The sequence below is a fragment of the Lygodium microphyllum genome, chromosome 3 (assembly GCF_053477565.2).
Source record: "Lygodium microphyllum isolate KBCC chromosome 3, Lygodium_microphyllum_v1.1.10, whole genome shotgun sequence".
Taxonomy (NCBI): Eukaryota; Viridiplantae; Streptophyta; class Polypodiopsida; order Schizaeales; family Lygodiaceae; genus Lygodium; species Lygodium microphyllum.
The window spans coordinates 21,172,243-21,194,571 of NC_141137.1; the positions used below are offsets into that span (position 1 = coordinate 21,172,243).

The 22,329-nt window shown below is 44.1% G+C and overlaps 1 protein-coding gene across 4 annotated transcripts in view; it reads right to left on the reverse strand.

Annotated features, from left to right (window-relative positions):
• The window catches only part of LOC148038136 (histone-lysine N-methyltransferase), a 48,826-nt gene extending 31,137 nt beyond the window's left edge, over positions 1 to 17,689 (reverse strand). The window contains exon 1 of one of the 4 annotated variants that reach the window (XM_087669357.1): positions 17,261 to 17,689. In XM_087669357.1, the coding sequence (XP_087525483.1) occupies positions 17,261 to 17,330 (70 nt within the window). In that variant the 5' untranslated portion in view covers positions 17,331 to 17,689. The remainder of the gene's footprint in view (positions 1 to 17,260) is intronic. The other 3 variants (XM_087669365.1, XM_087669340.1, XM_087669349.1) reach the window with 3 other exon arrangements.
• Positions 17,690 to 22,329: the final 4,640 nt, after the last annotated feature.

Genomic DNA, 22,329 nt, shown 5'->3' on the forward strand with positions numbered 1-22,329 from the left:
TATGGCAACCATGTGATGAATAGCATGCCACATGGGGACACACATGGAAGAGCCAATCTTTATTCCAAGAAAAGAAAATTCTATCAGCAAATAGTTCAATGATAATCATCATCAAAGTAAATACACATAGTACAAAATCTTCATACATGAAATGAAAAAAAAGCACAAGACGTCAACAACTTCCTCATTAACTACTCAAAGGACGTGTCCAGCGCAATCATTCAATAGCTAATACAAATGGACTTTTAATGCAGCATGGAATTCTATCATATCTGCAATATCCCCACATTACTTAGTGCTTTCAGGGTAAGAGCATGAGAACCCTTGGAAAGAAATTAATGACAATTAAGTTTTTGTAAGCACCCTGAACAAGTAATATGCTCACCATTATGGTATTTGTTTTTTTTTTAGTCTTAATCATTCCAGAAAATACAAAGAACAAATACTTGAGGCTGAATATGACAAGTATTTAGAAAATTACAGCCATGAGCGATTAAAAGAAATGGAGACCAATCGAGCGTTGAAGATGGGCAATCAGTCCCCCTCCCCCCCCCTTCCCGGGAACGAATGTATTTCTACTTAACCTGAGTCTCTTAGGGATGAGCTCAGTTACAATCAACCTAACAGCGAGAGGAGAATTATTTCTCTCTCACAAGATCATGCAAAAAACATATGTATAAATGCATCACATACACACACTTGCTATGGTTTAAGATGACTAATTTCTTTATAAATTAAGAGTAAGATTGAGAAGAAAACAGCCCCTATGTATGGTGGATCAAGATACATCAATCTTGATTTTACAACGGCAGAAGAGCTTGAGAAGGAGATATTATAATGAATTTACAGATGTACTGTCCTATAAAACAATAGCGAAAGAAGAGGGAATATCAAGGTATTTGAGGATGATGGAGTGGAGGATGAGGACAGAGAGCATTGGGCCAACTTTGGGCTACTTTAGCTATTGTACATGAGTTTGTGGCCAAGAAAATGGATGTAAAATGAAAAGAAATGAGCTCTCTTTATTGGAGAAAGGGAGACTTAGTGGAAAAAAGGAAAGTGGGACAGCACAAGACAAGCGTCCAACACATTTATGTTCTTATGCAAGGAAACATTGTCATCATCTTAGGACTTTATATTGATGATATACCCATCCTAGCAAACTCATCTTATGCTATGTCAAAAGCTAAATCCATCAACACGTTGCTTCTTATTGCACCATGAGATAACGTCTGATCCAAGCGAGAAAGCATAACCTATAGTGAGTCGTTTGAATCCACATTACTTACTCAATCGGAATCACTCCATCTAGAAAGAGTGACCCCCTCTTTGTACATGATCCCTAGGATCGAATCCCCTATGAGTAGCAAAAAATATGCAAAATGGCTCTCTAGGGAGCCTAAGTAGGAGCCTTGATAAAAGAAGACAATAATGCCACCACAAAGAAAACATCCAACCGCAGATGAATAAGCCAGATCAATGAGCCAACAAGGCACCTATACTAAGTAGCATCTAGAAGAGAATCACCGATCACCAAAAGCTTGGACTCTAGATCCATGGGGCAAGAAATAGACCGACACTCGGCCATGCTAAGCCCTAAAAGTAACTCAAAGATATACTTGTGCTAGGATATGAAGATGCTCTCTACCTTCTGATAAATCTCCAAACCAAGGATAAGTATAAAATGCCAAGATCCGTTATGTCAAAACACTTGTCTCAAGATCTCCAAAGTCTGATCAACCTCCTACAAGTCACTTCTTGTGATAATAAAGTCATCAACATACAAAATGACCAAGATACACCTATCACCCTTAACCTTATAATAAAGGTTGGGATCGTGATCTGATCAATAAAAGCCACTCTATAAGAAGAAGCGATCAATCCTCCGGTACCAAGCTCGAGGAGCTTGCTTCAGGCCATAGAAGGCCTTTCACAACCTGTTAACATGGTCCTCGTTCCCCTACACAAGAAAACCAAGAGGCTGTGAGACATAAGTCTCCTCCTCCAAGATGCCATTTAGAAAGGTCCACTTCACATCCATCTGATAAACAGGCTAGTGGTGATGGGCTGCAAGAGCCAAGATAGCTCAAATAGTGGACATCCAAGCTATAGGTGCAAAAATCTCAAAGTAATCAAATCCTACCCTTTAAGAAAATCCCTTGGCAACAAGCCTAGCCTTATGCTTGTCCAAGGATCCATCTGCAAGATACTTGGTCTTAAGGAAATGAGTAATCCCCAACTCATGTATGAGCTGCTAATACCACCTAGGAATGGTGATAGGCTCATGTTGTTGTGAGGTAGACCGAGTAGCCTCCAATACCAGCAATACACCTATTTGTGGAAGGGACTCCCCCTCTCTAACAAAAGGTAAATCCCCCTCATCTGATGAAGAAGACTCCCCCCCCAACAACTCAATCCCCCCCCCCACCCCCAAAGAAGAAACTTGAGGAGATAGGGAAGGGGTGGGTAGAAATACTCAATGACGAGGTAGAAGAAGAAGGATCTGTCAAGGGTCAAAGGGAAGGAGAGGTAGATGGGGTAGTAGAGGAAGCATTAGCCTGCCTATTTCAAGGTTTATCAGTCTGTCAGCTCCTAGTTGTTAGCTCCTGACAGAGATAGTGGAGCTGTGACAGTTTAGTGTGCATTTCCCATGTGTTTCCTGAGTTTTCTAGTCATTTTGCTATCCCCTGCCACACTGCGACTGCCTTAGACTGCAAGGTCAATATCCCTACTACCACGTTTGCTTTCATACTGCCACGTCATCACTTTTGCAGTCTTTTGGTGGAGTCAAACTGCATTTACTGCAGTCAGCAAGATTTTGTTGGTAGGTCAGCCCATTATTGGGCCCCAGATGCTGGTTGGCCAGTTTGGCATATTTTCAGCTATCTATAACTTTTGAGCTGGCTGGGCAAACTCGTTCCTTTTCTGCACATTGTTGATTTGCACACTCCCTCTCCGGCATACTCCTCCTCTTTGATGCTGCTGTCATCATCATTCTCAACCTGATTTGGTGCCCTCACTAACTCTTGGGGCTGCATGCAAGGATTGATTAGTCCACACTATTGTATTCAACAAACATGGTATCATCACCAAACAAGAAGATGCAAAGCTGTTTGAACCTGAGGCGATCATCCCCAACTGCAAACACAGCCAGTCACATTAGCCTTTTCAGCAAACACAACTGTTCATGGTACAAGTGACTGTCCACAACAGCTTGCAATAGTCTACACCAGCATTTTGTGTAAATGCAGCAGTTTTTTTGTACATGTGACAACTAATCTCCTCTAGGTGGAACATCTACATCGTTTCTATTGCGAACCTATAGCTGGGTAAAGAAAGTCTCGCAGGGGGCACCACCCACTCTACCTACTACCTGTAAGGAGATACCTGCCGGTGAGAATCTAGCAGCCCACACCTCCCCAAGCTCCACCAACTCTCGCATTGGGGGGTCTAGCCACTCTTAAGGGATTGCTGAGTTGATCTCCCTCCTTGTCAAGTCAACTCAAGGTTGTCCACGTCCAATGGATGGGTCAACTCGTCCGACCCGTCCACTCCCATCCGCCACATCCTGTCTAGACCCATCCGGTTCGTTCCCCGCCGGAGTCGCCTGATTGCGCCCTGTCCGCTGACCTCGAACTCCCGATGGTCAACCATTACATGGGCTGTGGGTCCCATACGCCTAGGCCTTGCGGCGAACAAACGGTCACTTTTTTTACCATTTTCAAGCCCCATAAACCATTTTTTTCTATTCTTTCTTTTCTTTCTTACCTTTCTTTTCTTTCTTGAATCTTCTCTATTCTTCTTTTCTCTCTCTATTCTTTTCTTTCTTTCTTTTCATTCTCTCCATCTTTTCTTTCTCTCACACAAAGACTCAAGAGAAAAGACTAAAGATTAAAGTTTTAAACTAACAAATTCACTCTCCCTTTCTATAAAAATCTCCCCTCCCCCACCATCTCATTCATCCTTTCAAGTTCTCCCTTTAAAATTATATGTATTTTTTCTTTCATCGAACGTAGGTCCAAGATTTATTAGTTCGATTAGTACCGTACTAGCATCAGATTGTACTAATCAGACGCCATCGGATGTGGAAACCAACTCCTCGCTAACATTCTGATGCCCGCTGCAACACCTCTTGATCAGCCATCTTGTACACCTCCCTCCACGTCCTGATAGTACGAGCAGGGCCAGCCTCCCAGCCAGCCCACTGGATGTGGGATCGCTCACCTATGTGTATCCCGTCCCGATCTCCGACCTAGGGGTTCCAGACCATTGGCTGGCAGTCTATCTCCTCCTGACATCCTGGGGGCCTCTGAACTAGGGCCTTGCGAAGGCCCTGCCACACTCAAAGTAAACTGCGGGGAAGGAAGGAAGATCTAGGTGGCATGATCTAGGCAGTCGTGAAGATCCATCTCATGGATGGGCTCCAACCCCCGCCAATCTGCACTCTTGGAGACCCTCATGCAAAAGGACCTTCCAGGTTTGCCCACCTGGTGTGAGACCACGGACCACTAGCTTGCCCAAAAGGACCAAGCTCTGGAACTCTGGGTTAATGATCCCAAGCACTCCCTCTCAGATCGATGTCAGACGATGGTCGCCCAAAAGGACCAAGATCTGAAACTCTGGGTCAATGACCCCAAGCCCTCCCTCAGACCGATGTCGGATGATGGTCACCCATGCCACCTTGGCCCGGGAGTCCCTGGAACCGTCTGAGCCAGCCCAGAGAAAATTCCGCACTAGGCAGCAAAGCTGAACCACACAAGACGAGGAGAGACACCAACAAGAGGCGATGTACCAAGTCGTCGCTAGGGGGACCTGGTTGACCACTAGGGCTCGGCCCGCTAAAGAAAGGCGGACAGTGCTCCAGTAGGTCAGCTTCCGCCTAATAGAGTCAAGAATTGGAAGAAAGTGCTAGGCAGGAGTGATGTCGAGTCCCACTTAGAAACCTAGATATCAGACGGTCTGTCCCCTGCTCACCCATCTAAACCCCAGGTGGACACCCCACTCCGTACTGGAGTCCGAATCTGTAAGAAAACCAAAGACTTTCACCAATTGATTTTCGCTCCAGCTACAGTACAAAATACCTCCAGAGCTAGTCTCACTCTCTCCAACATCAGCTCATTATCCTCTACATAAAGAGCGGTATCATCTCATACTCTAAGCCCAACAGCTCAGTCTCCTTCCTCACCGGAAGTCGCAGGCCACATAGTTTGCTCACTTGTGAGCGGAGGAAATAGGACATCGCCTCCACAAAGAGTAGAAACAAATATGGGGCAAGAGGGCAGCCTTGCCGGACATATCTCTCTAGCCGAAACTCCTCCCCCCTCTTGCCACCAATGAGAACCCTGCTAGTGGCCAATCTGTAAAGTGCCGCAGATCCATGCCTGGGGGAAACCCAACCTCGCCATGGTGCCCTCCAAGAAGTCCCAGTCAACCTTGTCATAGGCCTTCTCGAAGTCCAAGAGTACTACCAATCCCTGACCACTATGTTGAGCCCACTTGGTCACCTCGAAAAATGTGAAGACATTGTCTAGGATGCTCCTATCCTGGACAAAACCTTTCCGGGTGTCATGAATGATATCTGGAAGCATGGGGCAAAGTCGACTCCCGATCATCTTGGCCAGGGCCTTATTAGCCACTAACAACAAGGTGATCAGTCTCCACTGGGACAACTCCAACCGATATCCCCCTTTGGGGAGGAGACTAACAAGACCTGCCGATAAACTTCCTGGCATCCGTCCTGAGCCGAAAATCTCCTGAAAGGCCACGAGTAGGGGGTCCTTCACCACCTCCCAGCGGGTAGTGAAGAAGGCCTTAGAAAGACCATCCTCTCCCGGGCACTTCTGCCCATCCTGTGCATTGAAGGCCTCAACTAGCTCCTTCTCTGTGAAGGGGTCTAGGAGGGAGTGTCCCAACTCCTCTGTGACCAGGGGGGAATGCAATCCCAGACCTGCTGTCTACATCGATGTACTCTAGCTAAGACTGCCTCCTGCTGAAAAAGTTGTCTATAGAAGTCAGTTGCAATCTCCAATACCTCATCTGGGCTAGAGTGAATCCTCCCATACTGATCACGGAGGCTGCGAATCTGGTCTCTTGAGGTGCAAGGCTGATGTACCTAAAAAATTCCCTGCGCATCGTGCCCCCCTTCCGCACCCAAAAAGCTGCTGAGGTATGAAAGGAGAACTCAAAGCGCCTGTCCTCAAGGCCGGTAAGGGCTACCTGTGCGCGCACCTCCTGCGTGTGGAGAGTGGGATCCCTTGGTGCCTCCTAGAGGAGTCTCTGCATGGCTGCTAGGTCTCGCCGGAGTGTTCTTTCCTCCTCCCAACTCTACTGCCTGGCCTGTAGCGCTGCCTCCCAGCAGATCCTGCTTGACTCGGCTAAGGCCTCTACAACCTCCTCTGCGATCCGATCCCCCGTGGCCCACTCCCTAGTCCAGAGCTGCTCAATCTGCCTCCTCCCCTCCCTCCCGCCTGTAGATCGAGTCTGGGATCCAACAGGATCACGTGCCATGGACTGAAGCGGAATAAAAGAGTGAGGAGAACCGGGCAGTGATCAAACAAAGTGGTACTAGTCAACTACCCTACCTGGCCTCTGTGAGAGCACCCCCACTCTCCCACATAGAACTTGTCCAACCGCTCCAGATGAGCTCCACCCAACCGCCTGTATCCCCAAGAGAAGTCCAGCGACCTCTCCCTCCTATGGAAAGCTGGGTCCCGCCAAGCATCATGTGCTCCTACTACGAGGAGGAAGACCTCCCATGCCTCTTGATCCTCTCCTGCCATACCCTAGTAATCTCTGCCTTTGCCTTGCTGGTCCTCTAAGGCCTCCAGGTTGTTGAAGTCTCCTCCAACAATCCAAGAGTCCACCTCCAAAAGTCCTACTGCAATCTCCGCCTAGAACCTCATGCGTTCCCTAACCTCAATAGGAGCATAAACATTAAGGACTCCAAGGCACGAGTCCCCTATATCAAGTCTGATCCATAAGACCCTCCCTGCCACAATTGTCCCATGGTCTCGTACACAGGCGGTGAGGTTTGGGCCAATAGAGGTGCATACGCCTCCACTCCTGCAATGGACACCAATGGAGTACTCCCAGTAGGTGTGTGAGCTACCTAGAAGTACCTTCCCTACCCAATGGGCCTGGGAGAGGGTGAGCTTGTGCTCCTAAAGAAGTAAGATATTGATCCATCCGGCATGACAAGCTGCAACTCCTACCAAACAATCAATTTCCTAGAACCACGTGCCCCCACTGTAGTGGAGGTTGTTCACATTCCAGGATGCTAGGTGTAGACTCATGGCGAAACCTGTGACTGGCCGAACAAGCATCTGTTCGGTGTGGAAGCTACTGATGAAGAGGAAGAGCTATGGGGCATGCAAATGTGCTTAGCCGCAAGCTTGGAGGGTGAACTCCATTTCCCCATGGTGGCTCTTGGGCGGACCATGGGGATGATAGATGCTCCAAGTAGTACCACTAGGGCGTCAATTAGCCAGGCTGAGAGGTGTGACTCTGTACATTGGTAGAAGTGAGAAGCCTGTGCGAGGAGCCACTCGATCACATCCGTCGGTGAACTCCACTGTGGAGGGGCTCGAAAAATAATGCTCAGATGTGGAACCTCAACTCTAGCCCACCAGTTAATGTCCATCATGCACCCTGGCCACTACTAGGAAAAAAGTGCTAGTTCTGCTTCTCCCATCCACTAGGAGATGTGGTCTGCAACCTGGCCCCTCACCTCCTTCTCTATCTGTGTCATCGTCCTGTCTCCTGAATAAGAGGTCTGAAAGAAGAAAGCATAGTTTGGTCCATCCACTGGTGCTAGTAAATGGATTTGGGGGCGTGGGGGGAGGGGGGAGGGGGGGGGAGGGGGAAATGGGTTTTGGGGAATCTCGGGTGCGGGGAGCTGAGATGCCTCAATGGGTGGTGGGGGTGGAGGCCTGTGATCCTACTGGGTGGGACGAGCGGGGGGCTGCTATGGGGCCCATCGCCTACCCTCCTGCTCTCTACTGCCGTGGCTGTGTATGAGGGGCAAGTTGAGGCCCCCCCTGCCATCTCCTTCTTTGTCATCGCTGGACCCGTGTGAAACCGTCAACATCCACCTGTGGTTCTACTGGCTGAGCCACCTTGGCTCCGAAACACGTGCAGTCTGATGCTTAATGCCCAAAGTCATGGCATCGCAGCCACTGGCCAAATTGCCCTATCCAATAATCTACTGCCTAAAAGAGTGTCTGTCTGCCTCAATCTCAAGAAACTTGGGTATATTCTTTGTATTTTTTACAACCACCCGTACTTTCGGGACTCTTGCAGCTGTCACTGCATCCGTGAAAAAGGGAGGAAGAACTATGCCGAAAAGTCATCCAAAGTCCTCCACTATAACCGACGATACTCTACTGCCAATCCGGGGAATAGAAAGGTGATCGGGTGTCTAGGAAACCTATTGTGAAGCACGAACTCCTCCATTGTGAAGCCACTATACCAAGGAACCATGTAAATGACCCTCTTCGTAGAGGCATAAGGTGAGTTATCCACTAACTCGCGGGCTGCATCCACGGAGGTGAGTCGAACCATGAAGATCCCCTGACCCATGAGAACTGCCTCCGCAATCTGCATTGTGCCAATGCGTAGCGTGAAGTGAAGCCAATCCCGAAGCTGGGCCCTGGATGGAGAGTGTCCTACAACCTGTCCATAGATTGTTGTTTCTTTCAGTTCCAGCTCTGTGGCACGGACGGAAAGGAGTTGTTCCTCAAAAAAGAAGACGCGCAAGGTGTTTGACTGGGGGGCACTCGCAAAATGCTCCGACGTCTGACCAAAGGTTTCCATTGCACGTCACTACTAGGGGCTACCAAACTAGCTGCTATGATGCCGGGGGGAATGCTGCAGACGAAGAAAGCAACAAATGCTAGTGGCATGAAGGTGCACCATAGGATGGAGGCACCAGAGCCAGTCGACTAGGGAGGTCTTTCGTGCGTGAGGCAAAGGACAGAACCGCCACAGCAGGTCAATGCTTGTTGATGCAGAGCACGGGGCCTGATGCGACACATGCGGGCACAGTCGGGCAGTCTCGAATAGGACAGGCACGGGCAAGCAGGCGCTGGCAGACAGGCACTCGGGTGGCGCAGGCAGTCGAGCAGGCAGCTGCCGACGAGAATGCAGTCAGGTGGTGCCACAGGCGAGACACAAGCGCAGCTGGTGAGGAAGCGAGCTAGGCACGAGCGGCTAGTCGGGCCAAGCGGCAGGCAAAGACGAGCTAGGCAGCAAACGACTGGACGTGATCACAAGCAGAGACTGGCCAGACAGACGCGACCAAGCGGAGACAGGCCAGGCGGAGACGGGCCAAGTGGGCGAGGCAGTCAGCCACAATGAGAAGCCGAAGCAAGGGCTTTCTCCAATCTATAAGACTCTTCATCTTTATCACTAGTTTGCAAACTTTGATGATTCAGAGAATAAGCATTCTCATCATTCTTCTGAAAGATGGTGAGGTTATCGCAATGATTCTCATGAAGATCGAGAAGAATGGAGATCACCAAGTCAGATTGTATGGCAGCCATCTCCTCCCCTTCCCTCCATGTTTCTCAAAAGACCCGTCACCATAGTCTAAAGATGCCTCCTATGGCACCCTCAATGCAACTACACTTCCTTTGCCTGAAGAGGACAACTTGGATTATTCTAATTATTCATTATGGTCGTGTAAGGGGAAGGGCACTCATCCGGAGAAGTGCTGGCAAAAGTACTCCCATTTGAAGCTCAAGGAGGGGATCCAAGGATTCAAAGGCCACACCCACTACCATTGAGTCCGTCTTTGTACACTTGTTTGACATGGAGAATATGGCTCTTGCTTCTTTTAAGGAGAAGAAGCCTTGGCTCACAAATAGTGGGGCCTCTTTCCACATGATTTATTGCCAAGATTGGCTTTAAGATATTAGATCCAAAGGAGGATCCATCACCATTGGTGACAACTCTTCCATTTCCATATGAGAAGTGGGAATCATTCCTCTATTGCCCAATCGGCATACTTCTTCAGCCAACATCCTTTATGTATCAGATTTTGGTTTTAATCTCTTGTATGTTTTATAAGACTGAAGTATAGCAATGGAGCAGAAGTGAACACGACTGATAGATAGATGGAGAGAGTGGTCACAACATGATAGTTTGCATAATAGAATGTGAAGTGCAAAATTCAAAATACAAAGTACAACCCTTAGACTTTAGGGTTGTGAAAGTGACTTAAAGTGCATACACACCTAGATGTGTGTACTATGTGGTAAGTGACTAAAATGTGTAATGTAAATACACATGAAAATAAAAATGACTTGGAAAAAAAACCTCTCTTAGAAGAGTAAAAAGTATCCTAGTGTCCTACTTATGGATCACTAACACTTCTATGTAAGCGTAAGCGTGAGTAAAACCCAACAAACCCCCCTAGAGTCATAGGTGATCAGCATACAAGGGTAATCCACCAAAGGAGATTGAATTTAAAGCGTTGCAGAACCCTTCAAATTTGTTGTGAGGAAGAGCTTTGGTGAATATGTATACCACATTCTTGTTGGTAGGACAATAGACAAGGCTAATATCCCCTTCATGTAGCCTCTCTCTAACAAAGTGATATTGTATCTCAATGTGTTTCATGCGTACATAAAGCATTGGGTTCTATGCCACTGCAATGGCACTCTGACTATCAATAAACAAAAGAGTAGACTCCATGTGACAAATACATCAAGATCGGCCAACAAACGTCAACCATACACATTCAACTGTAGTAGTGAAAGCTACCTTGTACTCAACTTCGCAAGACAGTGTGGCAACAGTGAATTGTTTCTTGCTAAGCCAAGAAATGCAAGAAGAGTCAAGAAAGAAACAATTGCCACTGGTAGAGTAATGAGAATCAAAATCACCAACCCAATCTAAGTCACTATAAGCATGTAATTGTAGTAATCCCCCTTGACATACAACAATCCAAGAGTCATGGTGCCCTGCAAATAATGGAAAATATGCTTCACAACTTGCCAATGTGACATGCGTGGACTATGCATATATCTACTCAAGACTAGAACTGCAAATTGAATATCTGGCCTTGTTTTGCATAAATAAATGAGACAACCAACTACCAGAGCATATGTATGGATGTCAATCCATGCCAAGATAGCTTCTTGTTTTAAACCATACAAGGCCTTGTTCAGCTTACATATGAAGTGTTTGGATCCTTTAACTGCAAAACCAATGGGATGCTATACATACACTTCTCTGTTGGGAATAAAGGGCCATCGTGCCTTTCATATGTGCACGGGTGTGAACACACCCTTAGCACATTGTACTTTCATATATATATCTATCTAAAAACCTAAAGTGGTACTCTCGTCATTGTACCGAAAAACGTGTTCACTCTATACTCTGCTCTCTCGCACTCTCTCTGTCTCTCTCACTGCGCATAATGACTGTCTGCCTCGATCTCCGTGCCTAATCAATTCCTTCAAACTAGTATCAAAGCGTAAGGTGCTGCAGACGATTGTCAGTCAAGCTGAGGCAATCGAGGAGTAGCAGTTGCAGGCAGGCTCATGTGTTGCAGGAGTTCGACGAGGACAGCAGTCGTCGGCTTCAACAGGCGTTGACGGCTTCAGCAGGAGAGGTAACAGGCTTCAGCAAGCGACTGCTGCGCGACACGTAACAGGCGACAGCTGCACGCGACGGGACTGCATCGAGTGCTGACGAGCGCGACCAGCCGGCAGGCGTGACGGTCAAGCGACACTTGGCAGGTCAACGGACTCGTCCCTGTCAGATTTTTCCAAAATTCAATCTTTTTTTTTTTAAATTGCTTCACCCACTGACGGGGTTTCGCGCGCGTAAGCACAAGACTTCAGATCTATGCAAAATCGGCTCAGAAATTTGGGGCTTTTCTCAAATCTAGGGATCTCAACACAGAATTGAACAATCTAACTCAAAAATTGCAAAGTCGGTGCACATTTGCCCTGGAATTTTGGGGCTTTTCACTTTTTTATTAAAATTCTTTCAATTTCACTGAAATTAGTGCACGCAGGACTTGGAAAATTTGAGGATTTGTCCAAATTTCATGCGTGCAAGATGCAACAGTGATATGTGTCTCAAAAATTGCAAGAATTTGTGACATTTTGTCCCCTACATTTGGGGCTTTTCATGTACATGTACAAATTGGGCTGAAATTAACCCAATTTCTCAACATTGAGGCACATTGGACCCCGTGCAATTTGGGGCTTTTGCGATTTGGGCAAAATTTGTGTAGCATTTGGTCATTTTATGTATATGCAGGTTGAATTCCGCACAATTTGGACATCAACACTTGGTATAATTTGGGGGTTTTGCTGAAATTGCTTTATTTTGGCAAAATTGGACAGTCCTATGCATGACAGAGGAAATGCAAATGTGTGTTTGACGCTTTTGAGCACAAAATTTTGGGGCTTTTGACCATTCGTGTCAAATTTTATGCCCGTGGGTACACGTACAACAGAAATTGCAGCTAAAATTTTGGGATTTCTCATGTAATGTGATGCACATGCCCTTTGGAACAGCTGTAATCAGTTGGATAATGCTGTAGCACTTGGTTTGGTGCTTCTGAAAACTGAATTACAGATCTGAAATCTGTACTTCTGCGTGGTCATTTATTGCTGATTGGTACTTCTTTGTACCTTGGTCACTTGGGTGACAATTTGGGCCTGCATTTACTGGTTTTTTGGTCACTTTTGAGCTAAAAACCATGGCTGGCAGCAGTGACAGCAATGGGTTTACAAAATGAAGGTCACTTCTGGTTCCTCACCAAAGTTCAAAGCAAGATTGGTTGCAAAGGGATACAAACAGGAGCATGGAATTGACTTTGATGAGATTTTCTCTCCTGTAGTCAAGATGACTACATTGAGAACCATTTTGGGCTTGGTTGCAGTTGAGGATATGGAGCTCATACAGATGGATATAAAGACTGCGTTTTTACATGGTGATCTGCATGAAGACATATATGCAGCAGCCTGAAGGGTTTGTTGAACAAAGGAAGGAAAAAATGGTATGTAAACTCAAAATGAGTTTGTATGGGCTGAAACAAGCACCAAGAGAATGGTATCATAAGTTTGATACATTCATGCAGTCCCAAGGCTTTCATAGAAGTCAAGTGGATCGCTGCTTGTACACCAAGAAGGCAGCAGATGGCAGCCTGATTATCTTGGTTTTGTATGTTGATGACATGCTGATTGCTGGCAGGGATACTCATGCCTTGGATTCATTGAAGCAAAGTCTTCATGGCAGCTTTGACATGAAGGATCTTGGTGATGCAAATCACATTCTTGGCATGCGAATACTCAGAGATAGATCTAAAGGCTTACTCTATCTATCTTAGCAAGAGTATACCTCCAAAGTTTTCCAGCGTTTCAATATGGAGGGAGGGAAAACAATTGAGGTTCCATTGCCTCCATATGTGAAACTCGGTGGAAAAGACAGCCCTACATCTAATGATGAGAAGGCTAAAATGGCCAAGATACCATATGCTTCAGCTGTTGACATTTTGATGTATGCTATGGTTGCTACACGTCCTGACATTGCTTTTGCAATGGGAGTGGTTAGCAAATACATGGCAACCCCTAGCAAGAAGCATTGGGATGCAGTGAAAGGTATTATGAGATACCTCAAAGGCACAAAGGAGTTGTGCATCAGCTTTGGAAAGCAGAAGGCATCTGTTGTTGGCTTTACGGATGCAGACTATGCTGGTCATGCGGACTGCATGAAGTCCACTTCTGGGTATGTGTTTACTTTCACACGAGGAGCGGTCTCTTGAATCTCCAGGCTACAAAAGTATGTTGCATTGTCTACTACAGAGGCAGAGTATGTAGCTGCCACTAAGGCATGCAAGGAGGCTTTATGGCTTTCACATCTGGTGGGAGAGCTTGGCATCACAGAGTTACCTGTTCTCCATTGTGATAGTCAGAGTGCTATCATGCTAGCACGGAATCCTGTCTTTCATGCAAAGACAAAGCACATACAAGTAAAGTATCACTTCATTAGAGATATACTTGACAGCAAAAGCATTAAGCTTGTCAAAGTGCATACAGATGATAATCTTGTAGACCTTCTCACGAAGGATCTTCCAGCAGAGCGGTTTGCTCATTGCCGATAGATGATGGGAGTTGGATAGATATATTTATTTCAGCTTTGTACATACCTAGACTTAGCTGATTCTTTTCTCCTCTTAAGGCACATTGCCTTTAGGTGGGAGGTTGTTGGGAATAAAGGGCCATCGTGCCTTTTATATGTGCACGGGTGTGAACACACCCTTAGCACATTGTACTTTCATATATATATATATATCTATCTAAAAACCTAAAGTGGTACTCTCGTCATTATACCGAAAAACGTGTTCACTCTATACTCTGCTCTCTCACACTCTATGTCTCTCTCACTGCGCATAATGACTGTCAGCCTCGATCTCCGTGCCTAATCAATTCCTTCGTCTTCTTGAAATTCCCCATGTAAAAATGCAGTTTTAATGTCAAGCTAGTGCACAATCCAACCATAATGGGTAGTCAATGCAACCATATACCTAATAATAGTCATACAAGATGTAGGAGCAAATGTCTCCTCATAATTAATGCCTTTCTTTTGCGCATAGCCTTTTGCCACAAGCCTGGCTTTATCAATGGATCCATCTGCTTTTCGTTTCAGCTTATAAACCCATTTAGTACCAATGGTTTTCTTCCCAATAGGCAATATAACTAAATCCCATGTTTCATTCTTCATGATAGAATCATATTCAGCTTGCATTGCTACCATCCAATGCACACTCTATTGTGCATCCTCAAAAGAATCAGCCTTACTATCATCATGTGTGTTTGCTGCCATAACAAACTCCATAGCATTAGCATAATCATGCAGACGTGTTTGTCTTCGAGTATGACCAGCAAGAGAAGCATTCAAATGACTATCTTGCATAATCAGCAAATACCATCTAGGTATGTGCCTAGCTTCCTAATTATGTGCATGCTCTTATTGAACCTATTGTTCAATATCTTGCTGAATATTCTAATCAGACATAGGCTGAATTTCTGCATTATTTAATGAAGCAGTTGGCTGAACATTTTGTTCATTTAATGGAGCTCCAGCTGTATCATCAAAAGAAATGGGTAGCAGCCCTTCAAACACATCTTTTGCAGCCTGATATGTGTCGTAACCAGCAAGAGATAATTCTGCTTTTTCATCAAAAATCACTTCTCTACTGACAAAAACTTTCTTGGAAATAGGATCGCACAATCTATACCCTTTGCTTTCACTATTGTACCCCAAAAATATACATTTGACAACCTTATTGTCCAATTTTTTTCTCAATGCCTTGGAAATATGAGCATATGCAAGACACCCAAAGATACGAAAGTGACCAACGGTTTATGGCTATTCCAAGCCTCAAAAGGCGTAATATTTTCCAATGCTTTAGTAGGGCACCTATTCAAAACGTGACAAGTACACAACTGCTTCTAACTAAAAAACATGTAGCAATTTCTTAGCTTTCAGCATACATCTGGCCATCTCCATGAGTGACCAATCTTCCTTTCTACAAACCCATTCTGTTGTGGAGTATATGCAGTAGTAAAATAATGTGCAATACCTTTTGCTTTAGAAAGGAATTCAACAATGAAGACATATATTTCCCCCCTCGGTCTGAATGGAGGGTCTTAATCTTACAGCCAAATTGATTTTCCATAAGTGCAAGCCTCCGCATCAATCGGCACTCATTGGACACTCCCAACCTATTTCTGCCTACCTACCTTTTCTCCCTCATTCTTCCTATCAGACACACCCACCACTACTATCTTACCCTCCAACTCCACCTTATCTCACTTTCCCTACACCTCATGGTTCCCGCTCATCTTCTACCAAGCATGCTTTCAATGATAAGACTTCTTTTAACAGGTCAAACTTTACCATTTGGTCAAACTTGATGAGACATGTCCTTGACTCCCAAAACCTATGGGATCTTGTGCAGGGGTTAGAACCCCAATCTGATCCTGCACTTGTTCCATGCAAGGTCGTCCGCTCATGGAAAGCTAGGAATGCCTCCGCTATTGTCGAGCTGATGCAGGGCTTGCATTAGCCACATCTCGAGAGCCTACGAACAATGAGCGCCTTTGGCACTTTTGCTTAGGGCATATTGGTTATGACTCTCTTTATGAGTTATCCCACCATCAGCTAGTTGAGGGCCTTTCCCATCTAAAACTAGCTTGCAATGTCTGTAAAGCTTGTCAACTCGGAAAGCATCACCGTACCCCATTCCCTCAATAGGCGTACTGTACTTCTTTTTTATAGTGGATGATCATTCTAGATACATGTGGGTGTACTTCCATGGATCTCAAGGACAAAGAAAACAAATGCAGGAATCCACCACCAATCGAATTGGACAAAAAGCAACAAAACAAAAACAAAAACAAAAAACCAAAAAACAAAATTTTGGGGCATCAAGGCGCCACCCCTTCCGGGGCTAAAAATGCAGAATTGAAGGTGGCCATCAGTGAGCCTTGGTGGATGAAAAATGAAAATGTCGGAACACCACGATTGCTAATGGCACCAGCACAAAGCAGGTCAGAGCTGAAAATGCAATTGCTGCGTCAAAATGGAGGGAAAATGCAACTCTTGATGTGGAGGTGGATGCTCAGGATGAAGGCTAGCTGGAATCGAAACACAGCAGGGCGAGGCTAAAAAGGTGCCCACATCCTATAACAAGGCCAGGCCAGGAGCTGTTACGCGCCTCTTAAAATCAAGCGTCTTTGATGCTTTACCTATTTCTTTCAGAGCAGAAAGAGAATAGGCGGCACTGGTCCATCCAACGACTTATGGATCCTTGGAAAGTAACAATGGAGCACGTAATCATCACACCCTGCTCGGCCTTGAAGCAAACATGCAACGGCAATCTTAATATTATCTATCATCTGATGGACATCCAATCCAAGAACCCCCTGCGCATTGAATCCTCACGCCAATGGAAGAACCCAAATGTCTAGCAACAGCTCCTCTAGATACAATCCTGCCTGCCATCCCGAATGAAAGAGTCAAATCCTCCTCTATACAGCTAATAAGAACCAATGTTTGAGAATCGATTCATTCTTTCTGTCTTTATGTCTCCAAAGTGACGAGACAGGAGGAATGCCATCAAATCCAAGATGCAAGCTATGATAGCAAAGCATAATGACGCAAGTAACCACATGATTAATCTAGGGCTTGATCAGAATTCATAAATGAGTACATTTCGAATCTCTGTGAGATGGAAAACCTTGGATGTCTAGATACCGAGTATTGTCAACCGTTGGAAGGATCTCTTCTGATTCCTTGTAGCGCCTCATATTTTACTTCACATTTGAGGCCGAACGGTCCAGGTTAACACCATCGTTTGTTTCTATGCCTTTGTTTTTCTGCACGGTAGTCTTTGATTCGAGCAGTGCCTCGCGGGCTTCCCGTATAGTGGCCACTGGCATCCAAGAAGCATCTATCAACAAGTGTGCTGAAACGCGTCCACGTACGTGCTAATCTTTAGGCGTGTGATACAATTTACGATGAACATTTACGCGGATCGTGGGAACTGGGAAGTGAAGCCGTGACGTGAAAACAAAGACATTCCAATTGGTTGGTTCTCGGGAGGGCGCATGGGTTCTAGAAGGTCTACGGATCGAAGCCGGTGTGACAATGTGGCTCCACGGTGCACTATCTATCTTCTTCAGACTTCCAGTGATATCTCGTCAAAATTTCTGTCAAAAGGCATATATAGTCACATCATTAAAAGGAGGACAACAAGGAAAAACAAACGTTTAGATGTTAATGTTTATACCTCCGATACACAAGGTTGAATGAAAATCATGCCCATCATGTATTGACCGAAAATGTTCATTGTGCTAAATGTCCTAAATAGAGATTTTATTTATAATGTTGTTGCATTGTCTCACTTACCTCCACGGGCTCCCATATATATTACAATATGGATAAAAGGTTTCTAAAATGGGAAGGATCATTATTTATGCAATTATATTTTATTGGAATGCAAATATGAAATGGAGTGATCATATCAATAACACTAGCTTGTCCCATTGTGTAGGGAGAAGCTTGGAGACATTGTCTAAATTCAGTGTGTTTTGTTGTTATGGGCACTTGGATAAGTTGAGCTTGCCTTAAACTTGAGAAATAGGTTGGTGTTGCTCACTTGGCTTTTATATTCATATTACTCTTGAGAATGAAGTACCTTTTAATGCAAGCCATGGGATTCAATGCATCCATTAGTTTGCTTATGTTCATGTCACACTCAATGATGAAGTAAAAGTAGTTATGCTCAACAATAGTGCAAGCCATGTAATTCAATGCAACCATCAATTTGTTTATTCGATGGGCAAGCTATACAAATTCATCATGGTGTGTTTGAAGAATGCAATCCCCCAAATTTTGTGACATGGATCCGCACCTCATTGGATAAATATTTGATAATGAAGAGTTACTACGCTTGTTTGTAGTATGTTTACTAGGTCATTATGGTGGCTTGCAATGGACTCATGACCAAGAGGCTCTAGTAATCATGTCATTGGATGCATGCTTCTTCATAGTCACAATATGTTGGAGAACGTGAGTGTTATATTTTGCAACTGCATTGCTAGTAAGATTATATTGAGTGACTGAACAAGTGTTTAGTTATGTCATAATGTTAGGAGATGATTATTTGTGTGTATCCATTGTGCCTTTAGTTCTATCCCTTCGACCGCTTTTTGCACATTTACATTGCCCGTTTTCATTTGTGAATATTAAAGTTTATCAAGCAACTATAGGTAGTATGGGTCTCATACCCTTGAGAGTGATATATAGACAAGGCCATTTGATGTTACGTGAGCTAGATTGAATTGTGGCTTGGCGATTCTTGCCCACATGCTAGGGATACCTTGGTTGAGTATGGACTTATTCTCATAGTTCCACCTTTTACAAATGGTGGGTGTGAAGACCTCAACAAAGAAGAGTTGACTCCATGAACTATGAATGGGACCTAAGAACAAGCCATTGTAGTTCCATTTACAAGGCAATCAATAATATCAATGATTCTTGTGCATAGCTTAATAAGCATGCCAAGCTTGAATTTTAATCGATTATGCAACCCCTACTCAATTTTGGGTTATCTAGCCTTTATGCTTTTACCATGCATTTTATTTCTTTTCTCCTTGACTTTAAAATTAGGAGGCTCTCTGGTTGTCAACACATAAACATTTGTTTTAGCTCGTTTGTGTAATACACATGCATAATCACATTTAGAATACTAGGAAATGACGAGGGAAAGTTATCTTAAACTAGGTTATGTCTACCTCGGGATGTTGTCCCATCCAAATTTTGCTCACATGAATATGAAGAAGGGGTTGTCTTGGCACCTGACTTGTGGAAGCTCGTAGCAGTTGAGCCTCAACTACGAATATGGGGTTGCAATATTTTCACTCATTAGGTCATTGGCACTAAACATTCATGAATCATGATCAACACTTGGTTGGCACAAGTCGCCATACAGGACAAGATGGTTTGTTATGGCTATGTTTTATTCTCATTAATGTGTGTCCACCAGCTTGATTAGATTCCACTTGACAAGGGGTACCTTATGCATTGCAATGCGCTCCAAGGTTTTATATTAGCTACAACTTTTCTAGCTCTTCCTTGTTACCAAATTGCACCCTTGAACAAGGGGTGCCTTATGCATTACAATGTGCTCCAAGGTTTTATAATAGCTACAACTTTTCTAGCTCTTCCTTGTTACCAAATTTCACCCTTGAACAAAGAGTAGTAGTCGCAATGCAAAGTGGATGGCTATGCCATTGGTTTCAAATATAGTTTTGCCAATATATATCATGAGGAGTATGGACAATAGCTTTAAATCAATGTTGATTTTTGGAATTTACACATTTCCTAACAAGTTGTTAAGGAAGAGCATTGTTTGTGGCTTCATCGTGCTAGTCCTTTATGGCAATGGAGTTCTTATTGTATGTAGTTGATGGCTTGAATATAATGGAAAATGTCATACTTGAGCCAAATTTTGTTGTAACAAACATCAACTAGATTGCTAGGGATATTGGGAGGTTTCCTGTTGAAGTAAAGGCACTCTCTTGAGCAAGCAATTGATTTGAAATGAATAGTAATTGCCTCATGGCATGTACATGTTTCCTTGATTTTTCCATGTCCTTGAACGGAAGGTATAACAAAAATTATTCATTCTCAAGGCCTTTTGTTTTGTAGTAAATGATGTAGGATGTGACCTAAGCATTGCACAATTTTCCTACATTCAAGGGTGGAATAAGTTCAATGTTGTTCATAATAATGGCGAGTGATCGATCTTCATCGTGTATCGTAATAAGAAGATAGAGCAAGAATAAAGAGATGAAGAAGCAACAAGAAAGAAGGAAACAATTTGGCCCCCTTCATCACACAATGCAAATTTAATAACAATAGACTATATGAAATTAGAAAGTGTGAATATAAATGATAGTAGATAGGCCAAAGCTATAATATCGATTTAGTAAAGTATGTGTGATTAGATAATACCCATAATGGAAAATGATTGTCACACAACATCCATAATGCTCATTATATGTGCGAGTGTTATAAGTGCAATGCTATCATCTTGGTGGATCCTCCTCACATATTGATCTTGACACCTCAACACTTACTCTCTAACTCTATCACATACCAAGCCCAAGTAACCTCCTAATCTTTTAAAGTTTGTCAGCACCCAAGGCCATTAAAATTTGTTTGATATTTGATACTCTATGTGACATTGATAATTGTTAAGACCTTCTCCCTCACAAAGTGGTAGTGTAACTCTATGTGGTTTGTAACTTATATGAAATAATGGATTCAATGTCAATTGCATGCTTTTCATATTGTCATAAAATTTGAAAATTACTACATCCATTGCTGCATCTAAATCAACCAATATGTTTTATAACTAGACCACCTCACTAGTGATATGGTAGCACCTCTACAAATTGCCCATGTACTTGATAAAGTATCCATTTTTACTTTGTGTTGCTCCATATGATAACACCATTCAAGTCTAAGTGAAAAATAAAACCTTTGATGTATCTTCTATGTGAAACACTACCAATTTAAGTTTTTGTTACTCCATGTGACAACACCATTCAAGTCCATGTGAAAAATAAAACCATTAGTAGATCTTCTATGTGAAATGCTACCGACTCAACCAACATTTATATAGCATGTAACTCTACTAGTCTCCCTAACAAGAAAGTCCATCATGCAAAGTGGACTTGATAGACCTCAATATGTATCTCACAACATCCAAGTGTTGTCTCTTTGGGCCAATATAAATTGAATGAGGCTAGTATAAGGTGAATGACTAGTTAAAGTCCAAAACTCAAATCCAATTTAATAATAGCCATGTAGATCAAACTCCCTAGTATTTACTTGTACATACTAGGGTCTTCCATCTAAGCCACTATTTGAAGTAACAATAGTGCCTCTTCTTGGCTAATGAACCCCATCTTTTTTATGTCATCCTTGGAATACCCCTCATTCCTCAATTGTTGGATACACCACCTTGGAAAACCTATATTTATATTAAGGCATTATTGTCCTAATGCTAGTTTTAAGAGCTTCTTTGGCAATCTCAACCTTCCTCTTGAGCTCTTTGTTGGGAGCTCATACTCGACCGCCAAGACCCACGGATCACTTCTTGTTTCAATCCTTTCAAGCTGAGCACTAATGGCTACCTCTCACATAGCCGACGCACTATCTCTCTCTACGAGTGTAGTGAGCTTACCTCGATACTTGATTGAGTACCCCTAGCTTCCTTCCTACCGCCCATCTACTTTTACCATTTGCACAGGAGGGAGCCTGGTGCTCTTTTACAAGGGTTTTGGCTGCGCCTTTACATTCGAAGGTGCACCTTCTCTTTTCAAGCACTTTTTGGGCTTCGGTGGCTACACCTTGGACTTCTTGTGGTGGCCATGCATGCACTTTTGGGCTCTTCCAAGATCGATTTTCTTCTTGGCCACCACTTTCAACTCCCGACTTGCGCTTTCTATTTTTTCTGCTTTTTCCACTTTTTCTTGTGCTAAGGTTAACATTATCCCCCTCCTAGCTGAGTGCCAGTCCCATGGCACTAATGGGAAGTGATTGGAAGGTGGGATGGGTGTAGCCAAATGGTTGTTTTGAGTTTGTATACAAGCCCTTGTGGGGGATGGTGTCGAGTGGATCGGCCCTTGAAATTGAAGATGGTGTTGGGCCTGGTCCTTCACAGACACTGACGATAGGGGGATCCATTTTTTGAAATTGAAGATAAAGTTGGGGCATGTCTCTCGGATGCTGACC